The sequence below is a fragment of the Corylus avellana genome, chromosome 5 (assembly GCF_965113065.1).
Source record: "Corylus avellana chromosome 5, dhCorAvel1.hap1.2, whole genome shotgun sequence".
NCBI classification, from domain to species: domain Eukaryota; kingdom Viridiplantae; phylum Streptophyta; class Magnoliopsida; order Fagales; family Betulaceae; genus Corylus; species Corylus avellana.
Genome location: NC_142494.1, coordinates 6,898,342 through 6,913,238, shown reverse-complemented (window position 1 = coordinate 6,913,238; position 14,897 = coordinate 6,898,342). Strand labels below are relative to the sequence as shown.

At 32.4% G+C, this 14,897-nt stretch overlaps 1 protein-coding gene across 1 annotated transcript; it reads right to left on the bottom strand.

Moving 5' to 3' along the window:
* Positions 1-321: 321 nt before the first annotated feature.
* Positions 322-3,860, bottom strand: LOC132182969 (acyl-UDP-N-acetylglucosamine O-acyltransferase). The gene is made up of 4 exons (XM_059596346.2): positions 1,994-3,860; positions 1,545-1,811; positions 945-1,064; positions 322-608 (listed from the first exon to the last, which is right to left on the bottom strand). The coding sequence occupies exons 1-4, from the start codon at positions 3,128-3,130 to the stop codon at positions 558-560; spliced, it is 1,575 nt and encodes a 524-aa protein (XP_059452329.2). The 5' UTR covers positions 3,131-3,860; the 3' UTR covers positions 322-557.
* Positions 3,861-14,897: the final 11,037 nt, after the last annotated feature.

Genomic DNA, 14,897 nt, shown 5'->3' with positions numbered 1-14,897 from the left:
TTGACCATCATGATCACAATTTGGATTCATATTCTGATTGTTTCTCGGGAAATCTTCTCTCTCTCTCTCTCTCTTCACTGCTTTAGGTACCAACTTGTGAATATTGCTGTGAAATTCTACTAGGCAAATATACCTTCCCATATTTTTCTTTATTCTGAGATCATTATGCCATATACTAGAAGCCCTGGAAAAGCAAAACAAAATTCATCTAGCAGGGCCCATTGAGACTTTCGACAAAAAGCAGCTACAACTTACGTGTTTATGTAGTAAATCCAAACTAAGGTGCAATAACGGAAACTCTTCTACATTTAAGAGTAAATCTACAGTCAACCAGCGATTCATTTAGCATATGGAGAAATACGTAAACTGAATGTATGCACCTCTGTCAGAAGACAGGAATATACAACATTAACGAAGTCCTGGTTATATCAGAAATCCTACCCATAGTTTCTATGAGAATCATGTTTATGTACAACAGATTACATGATGAAAGAAAAATCTACGTTCTACTGTGAAACTAACATGACTACACGGTCCGCAAGATTCGTATGGCACATCTATATATCAGATTCATAGAAACGCAGCAATTTCAGGGGTTTCACCTTTTCCTATGATCAAGCAATGACAGCATAAATTAATAAAAGCAAGTACCATTTTCACTAGAAAACGAAAGAGTCTTAATAGAAATCTAGTGATAATTGATATTTCTCCATATCTCATCCATAATTTTTTTTCAAATACGCTATTGATTCTGTAGGACCCACATCGTGAATTTAACAAAAGCTGGATGAAGGATGAATGAGAGATGGAGAAATAACGAGTCTCAAATCTCAAATTCACCGTTAAATCAGTAGGACCCATATCGTGGATTTGAAAAAAGATGGTTGAGAAAAGAAGGATGAAGGATGAATGGAGAAATAACAGGTCTCAAATCTTAAACAAACCTGAATCGTTTCTTCAGACTGGGAAGGGAAATGAAAACCCGTGGAGCAGTTCTCTGACACTTCGGGACTTTTCATCCAAGCTCTCCGTGCATCACTCAACTTCAGTTTATACTTGAACATCTAATGGTAGAAAGAAGAAAGTCAATATTAATTAAATGAGAATTTCTTAGTAGTTTAATTAGAAAAGAAATATGAAAATTTTTAGTTAACACAACAAACTGGCTCTCATTTTTGGTAGAAAGAAGTTCTCAGAAAGATTAACAGGGTAGAATATCTCTCATCCTAGCTCAATTCATCATGAATGATATTTTAAGGAAAAATGCTAGGTATACAAACAAATTTTACAAAAAATCTTTTACAACATGATGTGGCACAATATGATTGGGTTTCTCAGAAGTTAAATCTATCTCATTTCTAATTATGTTGTGCCGCATTATATTGTAAAAGTTTGTTTGTAAACCTAGCATTCTCTATTTTAAGCCTTTTTAGTAATAGTTTCTGATGAATGTACATGAACAGAGTAAAAAATAGAGACTTAACATATAGAATGGATGAAATCTTGAGTAAATAAAAAAATAAATTATCCCATAGTGTGCAAACCTCAGAAAGGGGGACAGATGGTTTCTCCAGTTCATCTCCTTCAGTTATGATCCCAGTTCCCTGGCACTCCGGGCAGAAAACAGAATCAATTTGTGTTCTTGTAGCTTTCACCTCACCTTCTTTTCCTATTGCACTGCATTTAGCTGCATTCTTTCTCTTGGATTTTCTTCTCCTCAGTTTTGGACTAACTAACTCCTTTGTAATTATTTCAAACTCACAGAGAAGTATCCAGTGAATAATGCATGAAGTGTGAAATACATGAAATGCCTGCACGCAAAAATGAAAATAAAATGTAAACAGCTTTCCAACATTTAACTTTAAATGTAGGAATAGACCATAATGAGTACTTCAATGCCTTAAATGATACAAAAAAAGTCACATAAGTTTAAAACAAGAAACAGAAAACACAGCCGAAAGGAAAAGAGATGCAAGTTGCTAAGAGACTTTACCCCATGCACATTTCGGCTACTGCAGAGAAGCCTTCCAGTCTGCATATTCATTAGTGCTGATACGTCTTTCCCAGGAAGCATCTTGTGTTGACAGATATCACACATCCTTTCTGCAGCCAAACGCTGATGCTGTCTCAACTCTCGCCTTAAAGCCTTACTTGAAATAAACCTCTTATGCAGCAGCTGATCATCATAATAAGCCAAAATTAATCTCGAAGAGGCGCCATTTGAAGCTGAAGAATCTTCCCCAGATGAATCATATTGATTATTATTATTATTATTCAAGGACTCACTAATGTCCTCAGGATCAGAAAATGATTTCTTTTTTTTCCTACTAGTGCCTTCCCCATTCTCTGATTCTGATGTAGGACTAGATAACAGCAATGGCTTCATATGATCAAACAATTCCTTGCTGCCAATATCACAATTATAACGGAAAGTAACAACAGCAAAATCATGCTCTGGAACATTGAACTTATCCTCATTTTCAGGACTTCTTTTCCCCAACCACTCACACCATATTCTACTAATCCCATTCAAAACCTTATCCTTCTCACGGAACCTGGCAGCAATTTGTCCACAGCCAACCTCCTGCACTTTTATATCAGATATTTCATTCCAAATCCGCACGCCGGGAACTACGACACTGTCATTAGCATTCAAAGTCTTATCACAATAACTAATTTCAATATCTGAATGAACACCACCATGCCCATTACAATTCATTTGCGAATTTCCACTATATTCGACAATAGCATGATTGTCATCATTGTTCTGCAACTCCAACAACCTACTTTTATTTGTATTGAAAACACCCGACTCTTTTTGGTTCTCCACTGAATTGTCAAAGAATAGAACACCATCATTGAAAGGCCATGGATTTGGTCCCATGAGCGTAACCTTAGCAGTAGATAACCTCTCAGTGTGAAGATTCCCCTTCAAGTGATCAAACAACACAGCATCACTATAACACGGTGCAAGACACAAAGTACAGAAGAAAACGAACTTTTTCCCATCTTCCCGAAGCTCAACGTACGTGTGCCCACGCGACCTTACAGTGCGAAGAATGGTTCTCGCTGCTTGTTCTCTAAGACTACAAGCACTCTTCGGAAACCCTACTTCCCACCTTCCCGCCATTCAAAATTTTCCCGCCACAAAATTCAAATTCAAATTCAAATTCAAACGCCCACCAAGCTCCTCCTTCGAAAATTACAACACGAAATTCAAATTCAAATCCCGATAAATTCTTCCATTTCCAACACCAGAGCCCTTACGAGAACCAAATATGAAACCTAGAAAACTAAAAATTTGACGAAAGATTCTTTCAAACCCTAGAAATCAAATTTACAGGTCCCTGAGATCTTCGTCAAAACCTAAGACACGGACATTTAATGAGCCATGTGAAACCCTAGGGAGCTCAAATTTCACAAGAACTTTCCAGAAACCCTATAATACAAATCTCGACACTCCAATCTTCGTGGAAATCACTAATATTAAAAGTTTCACCCAAATTCACCGAAACCCTAGAGCTCTCGAATTCAATTCCACGAATTTCAGGTCCAAAAGAGATAAACAACAAAACCACAGAATTCTAAAACAAAGAGATTTAGCAAACCCTAACTTTACAATTTCGAAGCGTACTTTGTATAGGAATTTTAGGAAACCGCGGGGTTCGTCCATTCACCGTCACAGCCGCGCGAGCCATGGAGAGAAGAGCGTGCGAAGAGAGCGAATCCTCCCCCATAGCCATCTCCATTTCTCGCAGTGTAACAGAGGATTCCAACGTGTTTGGATTGAGAGAAAGTAAGAGAAAATCAGAGGGAAACAGGGAAGGAAAATTTTTTGGTAAGAGGGTCGGTTGTGTTGATAACTGATAAAGCTAATAAAACTGTTACGATGCTTCAGAATACTTAAATGAGGTGTGATATTGATTCTGAGCCGTTGGACCCGTTTTGATGAAGCCCCGTGATTATGATGGACGGCTAAGATGGAATTTGAAGTTTACTTGGATAGGATAGGTTGGTATGAGATAAGCGTAGATTCGAATTTTTGGTAAGAGGATGCCTTCGGGTGGGGTAACTGATAAGACAGGTGAGATTAGTTTTTTGTCAACAGATCGGGCTAATTATTTAAGCTTTACTCAATATAATAATAATTATTATTAATTAATTATCCTCGTTTATGATTTATTAAATATTTCAATTATTTTGGCAATTTCAAGATTGATTTAATAAGATTTTTTATATATATATATATATTCGATCCTTAAGTTTCATCTGATCTTAAATTTTAGACTACTGAAATTTTTTGCAATTCTCTGTTCAGATTATAATTAATTTGTACAGACAATTGAGATACCATCGTCGATCAAATAATTTACTTGGGGAAAAAGATAAATTATTTATTATAACTAATTTTCTTTTATTATATTCAATTTTAAAATTTCAACCACAGTTTTTAAATCAAATAGACGCACCTTAACATGTATTACGTACAGTCACTAACTCAATATCTATTAATTTAATATTTACCATGAATTAATAAAGCCTTCAAATTTACAAATCTTAATAAGTTAATATGACAAAATTTTATTTATTTAGTTTAAAAACAAGAGTTAATTGAAAATTTTGGAAGCATTGGGGTTCCAAATATCCACCGGATCGAGCCCCAAACCACGAATGAGGATCCAGCCCTAGAAGTAGAACCCAAGCCACTAACCCCTGTGGGCCTTGCTGGATAGTCAGCCCACCAAATTGACAATACAAGAAAAAAGTATACATGAGATGAGATCAACTCCTGCTAACTATATCTTATATTTTGGGGCAACATGTCATTTGTTAGGGGTATACAAGCGATTACGGTTAGCAGTTATTGGTTAAAATCATTAACTGCAATTGCCTAAAGCGGTTATTGAATTTTAATAACAACAACCTCTCCACTTAGGTGGTTAGTGGTTATTTTATAAATGGCGATTAGCGGTTATTTTATAACCGGCGGTTAGCGATTACTCAACCCAATGACTCGTGATTTTATAACCGCTTTTTTATATGGGCTTTTGAGCTTTTTGAGGTGTGTTAAGCCTTTTTTTACCTATTTTTTGGGCTTATTTTAAATACTTTTGGGTTAAAGTGTTCCCCAAAACAATGAATATGATATAACCTGTATTTAAAACTACACCATTTTGGTGTCCAAAACAGCATCAATTTAATGTAATATTTTTAATATAAAATATATATTTATATTATTATATATAAGGAATAGGCAATTACCGATTATTAACCGTTTTTTCCTACCCCTAAAACCTCTAACCAGCCGCCCTAGGCGGTTAGCGGTTTTTTATAACCGCCTACCAAAGCGGTTATATGGTTAGCTGTTATTAACCTTTAAAACTATTAATCACCCCGCCCTAGGTGGTTAGCAGTTTTTTATAACCACCTACCAAAGCGGTTATTGAATTTGTGTATTACCAAAGTAAGTAATTTTAGTTTTTAAGATGTCAAACCTACTTGCTTGGGTAACACACAAACCTATAATGGATAACTCAAATTTTAAATATATGAGAATCTTATATTTTATAAAATCTTAGGTGATCTCAATCCCTCTTTTTCTTCTGGATAAGTATAGTTAAAAATGAAGCTTTGGAAATGCCATGTTTGAAAACCATATATATATTATTCCAACCCATTTATCATAAAGTTAATAATTATTATTAATTAATTATCCTCGTTTATGATTTATTAAATATTTCAATTATTTTGGGAATTTCAAGATTGATTTAATAAGATTTTATATATATATATATATATATATATATTCAATCCTTAAGTTTCATCTGATCTTAAATTTTAGACTACTGAAATTTTTTGCAATTCTCTGCTCGGATTATAATTAATTTATACAGACAATTGAGATACCATCGTCGATCTTACATATTCAAACAATTTAAGCATCTTATTATATATTTCCCTTTTTCTTCAAGTTACTTGGGGAAAAAGATAAATTATTTATTATATGAGAATAACTTACATAGGGAGATTGCACAAAAATCACCTTTTGTGCCACCAATAAGAAACTGACACATCAGCTAATTTCATTAGACTTATTCTACAAACAAAAACTCAACCGCACTATATTATACTCCAAAAAAATTAAAATTAATTTTTTTATTAAAAAAAAAAAAAAAAAAAAAAAAAGCAGATTTGAAGGGGTGGCCAACCCCACATTGGGTGGCCGGCCGCCGCCCCCAGGCCATGGGGGTGGCCGTGCGGCCACTCCCATGGCCTATGGGGTGGCCGGTGAGCCACCCCAGGCCATGGGAGTGGCCGCGCAGCCACCCCCCATGGCGGCGGCGGCCGGCCACCCAATGTGGGGGTTTGGCCACCCCTTCAAATCTGCTTTTTTTTTTTTTTTTTTTAATAAAAAAATTAATTTTTTAATTTTTTTAGAGTATAATTTAGTGTGGTTGAGTTTTTATTTGTAGTATGAGTCTAATGAAATTAGCTGATGTGTCAGCTCCTTATTGGTGGCACAAAAGGTGATTTTTGTGCAACCTCCCTATATAAGTTATCCTCTTTATTATAACTAATTTTCTTTTATTATATTCAATTTTAAAATTTCAACCACAGTTTTTAAATCAAATAGATGCACCTTAACATGTATTACGTACAGTCACTAACTCAATATCTATTAATTTAATATTTACCATGAATTAATAAAGCTTTCAAATTTACAAATCTTAATAAGTTAATATGACAAAATTTTATTTATTTAGTTTAAAAACAAGAGTTAATTGAAAATTTTGGAAGCATTGGGGTTCCAAATATCCACCGGATCGAGCCCCAAACCACGAATGAGGATCCAGCCCTAGAAGTAGAACCCAAGCCACTAACCCCTGTGGGCCTTGCTGGATAGTCAGCCCACCAAATTGACAATAGAAGAAAAAAGTATACATGAGATGAGATCAACTCCTGCTAACTATATCTTATATTTTGGGGCAACATGTCATTTGTTAGGGGTATACAAGCGATTACGGTTAGTAGTTATTGGTTAAAATCGTTAACTGCAACTGCCTAAAGCGGTTATTGAATTTTAATAACAACAACCTCTCCACTTAGGTGGTTAGTGGTTATTTTATAAATGGCGATTAGCGGTTATTTTATAACCGGCGGTTAGCGATTACTCAACCTAATGACTCGTGATTTTATAACCGCTTTTTTATATGGGCTTTTGAGCTTTTTGAGGTGTGTTAAGCCTTTTTTTACCTATTTTTTGGGCTTATTTTAAATACTTTTGGGTCAAAGTGTTCCCCAAAACAATGAATATGATATAACCTGTATTTAAAACTACACCGTTTTGGTGTCCAAAACAGCATCAATTTAATGTAATATTTTTAATATAAAATATATATTTATATTATTATATATAAGGAATAGGCAATTACCGATTATTAACCGTTTTTTCCTATCCCTAAAACCTCTAACCAGCTGCCTTAGGCGGTTAGCGGTTTTTTATAACCGCCTACCAAAGCGGTTATATGGTTAGCTATTATTAACCCTTAAAACTATTAATCACCCCGCCCTAGGTGGTTAGTAGTTTTTTATAACCACCTACCAAAGCGGTTATACAGTTAGCGGTTATTGAATTTGTGTATTACCAAAGTAAGTAACTTTAGTTTTTAAGATGTCAAACCTACTTGCTTGGGTAACACACAAACCTATAATGGATAACTCAAATTTTAAAATATGAGAATCTTATATTTTATAAAATCTTAGGTGATCTCAATCCCTCTTTTTCTTCTGGATAAGTATAGTTAAAAATGAAACTTTGGAAATGCCATGTTTGAAAACCATATATATGTTATTCCAACCCATTTATCATAAAGTTAAAAGAAAAAATTGTTGGGTTTTGAATTGCCAAATTTAGTGACAAAATACATTCATTTGCAATCTTGTATGCAGTGCATACATACGAGATATTGTGTACAGAGAAGACCTAGAAGATGTTGTTAAGACTTACCAATCATAATAAAAGACTTATATGATGTGATTAAGTTTAATCAAATAAAGGAAATGAGCAAATCGGAATTCTTTAATTAGAGTTAAAACTAGATTTGATTAAACTTGGTATCCTGTACATGTCTCAGTATTTGGACTATAGCTTTCGGCTTAAAAATCGGATTGAGGTGAAACCAATGGCATTGGAAAGCTAACGCAACATTCTACAAATCATTGTGAAATAAGATTTTTGTAATTCGGATGTTTCCTATGCCAAAATTGTCCCACAAGATAAGGAAGAAAATCTAGACGAATCTTATTCCAACTAGTACTAGGTTTTCTTGTAGTCTATATATAGAGATATTATGCATGAAATTGTAAGGAATTCCACATAAGAATTTCATGTGCTAAGAAAGCGTTTAAGATATTGAGTGTGTTAAAGGTTATGCCTTCATCAACGGATCATAAACAACCGAATTGTTCAAGATGTTCTAGAAATGGGTACTGCAGTAGAAGTCAAGTGGGTCGTTTATCTTATGCAAGTGCAAAAGTTTTGTAAGTGTAAACTTCTTATAATCCTTATTCTTTTACAGTTGATTGATTTTGGGTTTGACTGCCTCCGGAGAGGTTTTACTTTTAGAAAGTTCTTTAAAATGTTTTCTCCTCGTCACCAAAATATCTGTGCCACTACTTTACATATTTAGTGAATGACTGGTTGTATGATTTATTTATTTATTTTATTTTTTATTTTTTTAATTCTGCATATTATTTGCATACACCTATTCGACCCCTTTTAGGTGTCGTTTGGAATCGTATATATATATATATTTTTAATTCTGCATATTATATATATATATATATATATATATATATATATATAGCATTAACAAAAACAACCCTTCCTTACATAAATAAATAAAATTAAAAAAAAAAAAAACTGAAGGATAACTATATAGAGGAGAAAAAGTGCAACAACCTTCCATAGGCTATGTTTGCCATTGTACTTGAAAGAGGAAGTGGCCTTTTTAGTAAATTTGATTGGTGTGAGAAAAAAAAAGTAAAAATATTTTATATGAAAAAAATATATATATATATATATATATATATATATATATATATATATATATTTTGTAATAATTTTTTTTTTTATTTAAATAGTAATAGAAGTAATCAACTTTTCACATTTAAAAAGAAAAAAGAAAAAAAAAATTGCTTTGGGAAGTAGAAAAAGACGCTCTGGAACCAGAAAAAAGAGAGAGAATTCAAACATTCTAGGTTGCATCAGTAGTGAGCCTGGGAGTCTGGGACAGCCTGTACTTTGTCTAGAAAACGTCAAATTGCACACCGTTTGATGCTCCAAAGACCAAAGTTAATTCGCTTTCTGAAAAATCGGTTTTCTTCCGAACATACCCCGAAGATCTGCGACTGCCAACTTAGGAATCTTAAAAGCATGCTTGAAAAATGAAAATATTGGGGCCAATGCCACTGGGATTGGTGTTTCCTGAGTTGCTTCCAATTGAAGTATTGTTCAATTGGCCTTTTGATATGGCCTTTTGTTTTTTCCGAAGCATGCTTGCTCTATCCTCTAGGAGGTAATAATATTATGAAAATTCGTGCACTCAGTCACAACATTACCAAAACGAACCACAACCCCACCAACCACAAGGGCTAGTGGAGCATGTAAAAGCTGCATCATGTGACCCCGAGCCAAGACCGCTACGCATGAAAACAAAGTACCACATGCGAGCCAGAGAAGACCAAGGGAGATTAGTCCCATGGAAGCAAAGTCGTAATTCAAACCGCATCATAAGCTAGCCCGCCAATGGGCCATGTTTTCTCCAAAAATTTTTTAAAATGGTCTTTAAATTTAAAAATAAAAATAGAATTTCATCCCTAATTTTTTTAATTTTGCCCTCCAAACTCCATTTACTCCTACATTTTTTTAATTTTGCCTACCCTAATTTCAAATTATAATTCCGCCCCTGATACTGGGTGAAATTAACATCATCCGCGTGCACATGCTTTCACGAATGAAACTGTCAAGCATATAGGATTGACTGCCATAAATATTTCCCATCACTGGGATTTATCCTAAAAATTTTCCCATTCAGCTGAGGTTATTGGTCAAGTAATGCAAAAGAAAAATGGGTCTCAAATTCATTAAATTGGTAACTTAGGTCTGAATATCAAAAAGAAATTGCGAGATAATTTTCCTAATAAATACGTAACACAAACATGATGGGTTCATTTGGTAAACAATTTCGTTTCGATTTTGGTTCGATGCAAGTTTCCTACTTACCGTCATATTTTTTTTACTAAATTCTAACATAGTCCTTAATAAATTACAATTAAGGAGAGATGAGAGAAATATTTGTGTTAAAATAATGGATATGAAAGTTAAAGTGCTTTCCAATGTATTGGAATTTTTTTAAAATATTTTTAGAATTTTTTCTATATTTAAATTAGATAAAAAGTTTTAAGAAAATTGCTGAGAGTGTTCTTACAGAAGTTAGGGCAAAAGGAGAAGAATATGGTCATTGACTTATTCATAATGAAGAGCTTATTTGATATTGTGTTAAAGAGTTTAAAAAATATAAAGAGATTATGGGTAAGTCAATGAACAAACTCTAGAGAGATTTTTATTGGCTATGCAAGCTGTTTGAACTTTAAGCCCTTATGTCAGGTGTTCGGTTCAAGGCTTTAAACCTTTTCTTAGGGCTTAAGAGGTTAATTAAGATTAGACAATCTGAATGAAAAGTAGTAAAGAAAAGAAGTTCTAAATTCTGATATTCTATTGAGTGTGTGGTGGTCATTTGCTTTAATCATCACGTGACCCCAACACGCAACAAAATTTCTTTAGCCAAATGGAAGGAAAATGTAAAACAAGAAAAAAGATATTATCTGCCCCTTGTACCTATTTTCAGTGAGAATTTGAGCACCCGAGGAATGCTACAATGCATTCTACCCACCATCTCTTCACCTTGTCATCTTGATTTTTTCACCAAAAAAAAAAAAAAAAAAAAAAGCAGCAGAGAGAGAAGAGATGGTGGGGAGATGGTGGTAGAATGAAGAAAGCACATCTCTTGAGCACCCTCTCATGTTGTGTGCATTTCAAGCAACCATGAAGCATCCTCTCATGTTCTGAGGTTTTTATTGAGAGCATAGATTCATTTTATGACCTATTTTTTTTATTGTTTATTTGTATTTTTTTAATGTAATTTTCTTCTTACGTCCATTATTAGAGCACTCTTCAGAGTCTTACCAAAACCATTTTTTAGTTATTTTGGTGAAACAATTTAACTAAAATGACATAAATGTCAACTTTTTAGTCATACTACTTTAACAAAAAAAAGTAGTAAGGTGAACAATACTCACCAAATTTAAAAATTACTATTTACTCACATATTGATTAAACAACTCGTTCTCTTACTTTTTGCTTTTCGTTTCTCTCTCTTCCTTTAAGAGTTAAAAAAAGAATAAATAAATCTTTGAAAAATAATATTTAAATGGAATAGTGAAAGTGAATTGTTAAAATAGTAAGGTTGATAGGATACTCTAAAAAAGTGAGTTGTCAAAATAACTAAAAGTGTTTTGGTGAGTAAAATTTGGTGAGACTATTAGGAAATGCTCTTAGAGCACTCATTGCAACCTCTTCAAATCCACTTTTTGGTTAAATTGGTGAGCCAATGTAACCAAAATGGCTTAAATGTACATTTTTTAGCCTCACCACTTTAACAAAAAAATTTGGTGAGGTGAACAGTACTCACCAAACTTAAAATTTACTATTCACTCACCTATTTATTAAACAAATATATTTTCTCTCTCTCCCTTTTTGCTTTTCATTTCTCTCTCCTTTATTTATTTTTTTTTTCCTTTTCCCTACAACCTCTCTCCCTCTTCAATGAAATCAAAGTATATATTATGCCATATAATTGCATTAAATATTATTACTGCTAAATGATAGTAAAGACGAAAAATCCCTGTTTTTTTTTTAAATTTTTTTTTTTTTTTTTTTTTTAAAAAAAAAACTTTCTAGAATTGATATGGGAGTGAAAATTAATAAGCCGACGTGTAACAATCCAAAATCATTCATGAAAAAACATTATCTTCTTCCAATAGAAATTAAAACTAAGAAAATGAAGGAAATATTACAAATTTTTAAAAATATTACGGTTAAAATAAGACAAAAATTCTTAAAATAGACCATTAAAAAAATACAAACATTTAAAAATATAAAAGTTAGAGAAAAAAAATAAACAAATCATTGAAAAATAATATTTAAATGAAATAATGAAAGTGGGTTGTTAAAGTAGTGATGCTGCTATGAGTGGTCTAAAAAAGTGAGTTTTTAAAATCACCAAAAGTGTACTTTTGGTTATTTTAATGAGTAAACTTTGGTCAGGTTGCTAGGAATGTTCTTACCAAAACAATTTTTTAGTTATTTTGGTGAGGCAATTTAACAAAAGTGACTTAAATCTCCACTTTTCAGACTCACTATTCTAACAAAAAAAAAAATAGTGAAGTAAACCTCACCAAATAAAAAATATTATTCCCTCATCTATTAATTAAACAATTCGTTCTCTTCCTTTTTGCTTTTTGTTTCTCTCTATTCTTTGAATAGTTAAAAAAAGAATAAACAAATCTTTGAAAAAGAATATTTAAATAGAATAGTTAAATTTTTAATAAAATAAAAAAAAATGTACTTTGAATTATTTTGGTGAGTAAAATTTGGTGAGGCTACTAAGAATGCTCTTAAGAAGCATGCCTCTTTTTTGGTGTTTTAATCCATGTAACTTTTTCCTTATTTGCTTTAAAAAAAAAAAAAACAAGGTACCACAGCATGTGGAGAGATCTTCAATGTCATTATCTAGTGGTTTGCATGCTACTTAGCACTTGGACATAAATTAGCTACAAATTGATTGTAATTAATTCATACAAATTAATTTGATAAAATGACACTTGTTCTTAAAGCATATGAGAAGCAATCGGTAGGGTGAAAAACCAATAAAAATAATTTAAAAATAATATTTAAAGAAAATAAAGTGTAAAAATAATAATTTGTTTCATATTAAAAATATAATAAAAAAAATAAAAATATGTATTTTGAATGGTTAAAATAGCTAATATTGTTCTAACTTTGAGCATTTTTAATGAAAGAGCCAAATGTTACTTTTATCTAAAATAGTTCTTCAAATGTTTAAAAAACACCTATATTGAATTAGCCAAAAAAATAATTTAAAATAGATATTTGATTGGAAGAGGTAAAAAAAAAAAAGATAAATGTGATAACACTTTTTAAGAAAACCATATTATTTTTTATTGTTTCACTTATTTTCTCTCACATGTTCTTTTTTTCCCAAAACGTTTCATTTCCCATTTTTTTTTCACATGTTCTCTTTTTTTCAAAATTTTTATAATAATATTAAATGATATAGATTTAAATGTAGCTAATTGGACTTAGAAAACCTTTAAAAAAAATTCATTAGCTAAACTAGATAAAATGCGTTTTGAGAAACCATTTTGCATAAAAATTTGACTCCTCCATTAAAAATGCTCTTTTACATCCTTAATTTTTGGTGAAAGAGAACAATATTATATTCTTTTATTATTATTATCAAATATGCATTGTCGAGCACAGTAACTATTCAACAAACGTTTGGGTACTTTGCGGTGTCGGATGTATAGTGTTTTTAACAATATATCTCAATAAATAACCAAAAAGTTATTTTATTTGGCCAACCTTCCGTACAACAAAAATTCTATTGATTGTGTTGAACCGTTTTTGGTTCTTTTATATATACTTTTAATTAAATTTTCGGAACAAAAATGTAGTGATCAATTATTGAGCTAAATAATATGATCACGCATATCACATCATAATTAAAAAAATAAAAAACATCATTTAAAAAAAATTATCAATCAATCCCACTATATTTGACAACGAATCACGTTTTGAAAACTAATTTTATATAGAATTATACCAAACACACCTGTCGTCTTCAAAATAATAATAAAAAAAACACACAATTTTCAAAGACCTAGAAACCTAGTGTGCTTATCCTTAACTTGGGAAAAAGACGTGTGAGATATGATGCACAAGAGGGGCATTAAAGTCATCTTCGATAATTTAAAATAATGCTACTTGATGCCAAAAAAAAAAAAAAAAAAACCATCCCAAGTAAAATCATACAGTAGCTATAAACCAGTAGAAACTGGAACAAATAAATCATGGCCGTCGAATCGTGTATTGGTTAAAGATCATGAATTGGACCCTTGTCAAGACTACGTAAAACCGTTCACATGATAGTATTATTAGCCATAAATTGAGGTAGGACGGTGGGACTCAACACTCAATAGGCAACAGAAAAACTAAAGTTCGTTGGAGCCAGGTCCCTAGTTTGGATCGGAGGTTCGGAGCCCCGGTTTGGGTTGCTCTCTCAACATCTAGATCCCGCTAATCCAGGGTCCAGATCATGAGGTGCGATGATGCGCCACCACATAATAAAATCTCTCTCTCTCTCTCTCTCACCAGCTAGTTTGCTCCACCATGGATTCCCAACTTCAAAAATACAAATAATTTGATATATAACAATCCTTATATATATATATATATATTGGCCATAACAAAGAAGGAGAAGAATATTTATTACATAAATAAAGCTAATAGAAACCAATAAGATGTAAAAATTAACATGGAGTCAACAAAATTATAGTTCAACCCAAACAAAAACAAATCAAAACCCAATACTTTTCAAGCCTAACCCATTAAAAGAAAAAAAGAAAAAAGAAAAAGAAAAGACAAACCAGCACAAATAAACTTATGACTCAGATCTTTACATTAAAATCAAACCTAGGATGATGGAAACAACAGCCCATCAGCGTCTGATGTTCTTCACCTTGTGCCAGCCTTT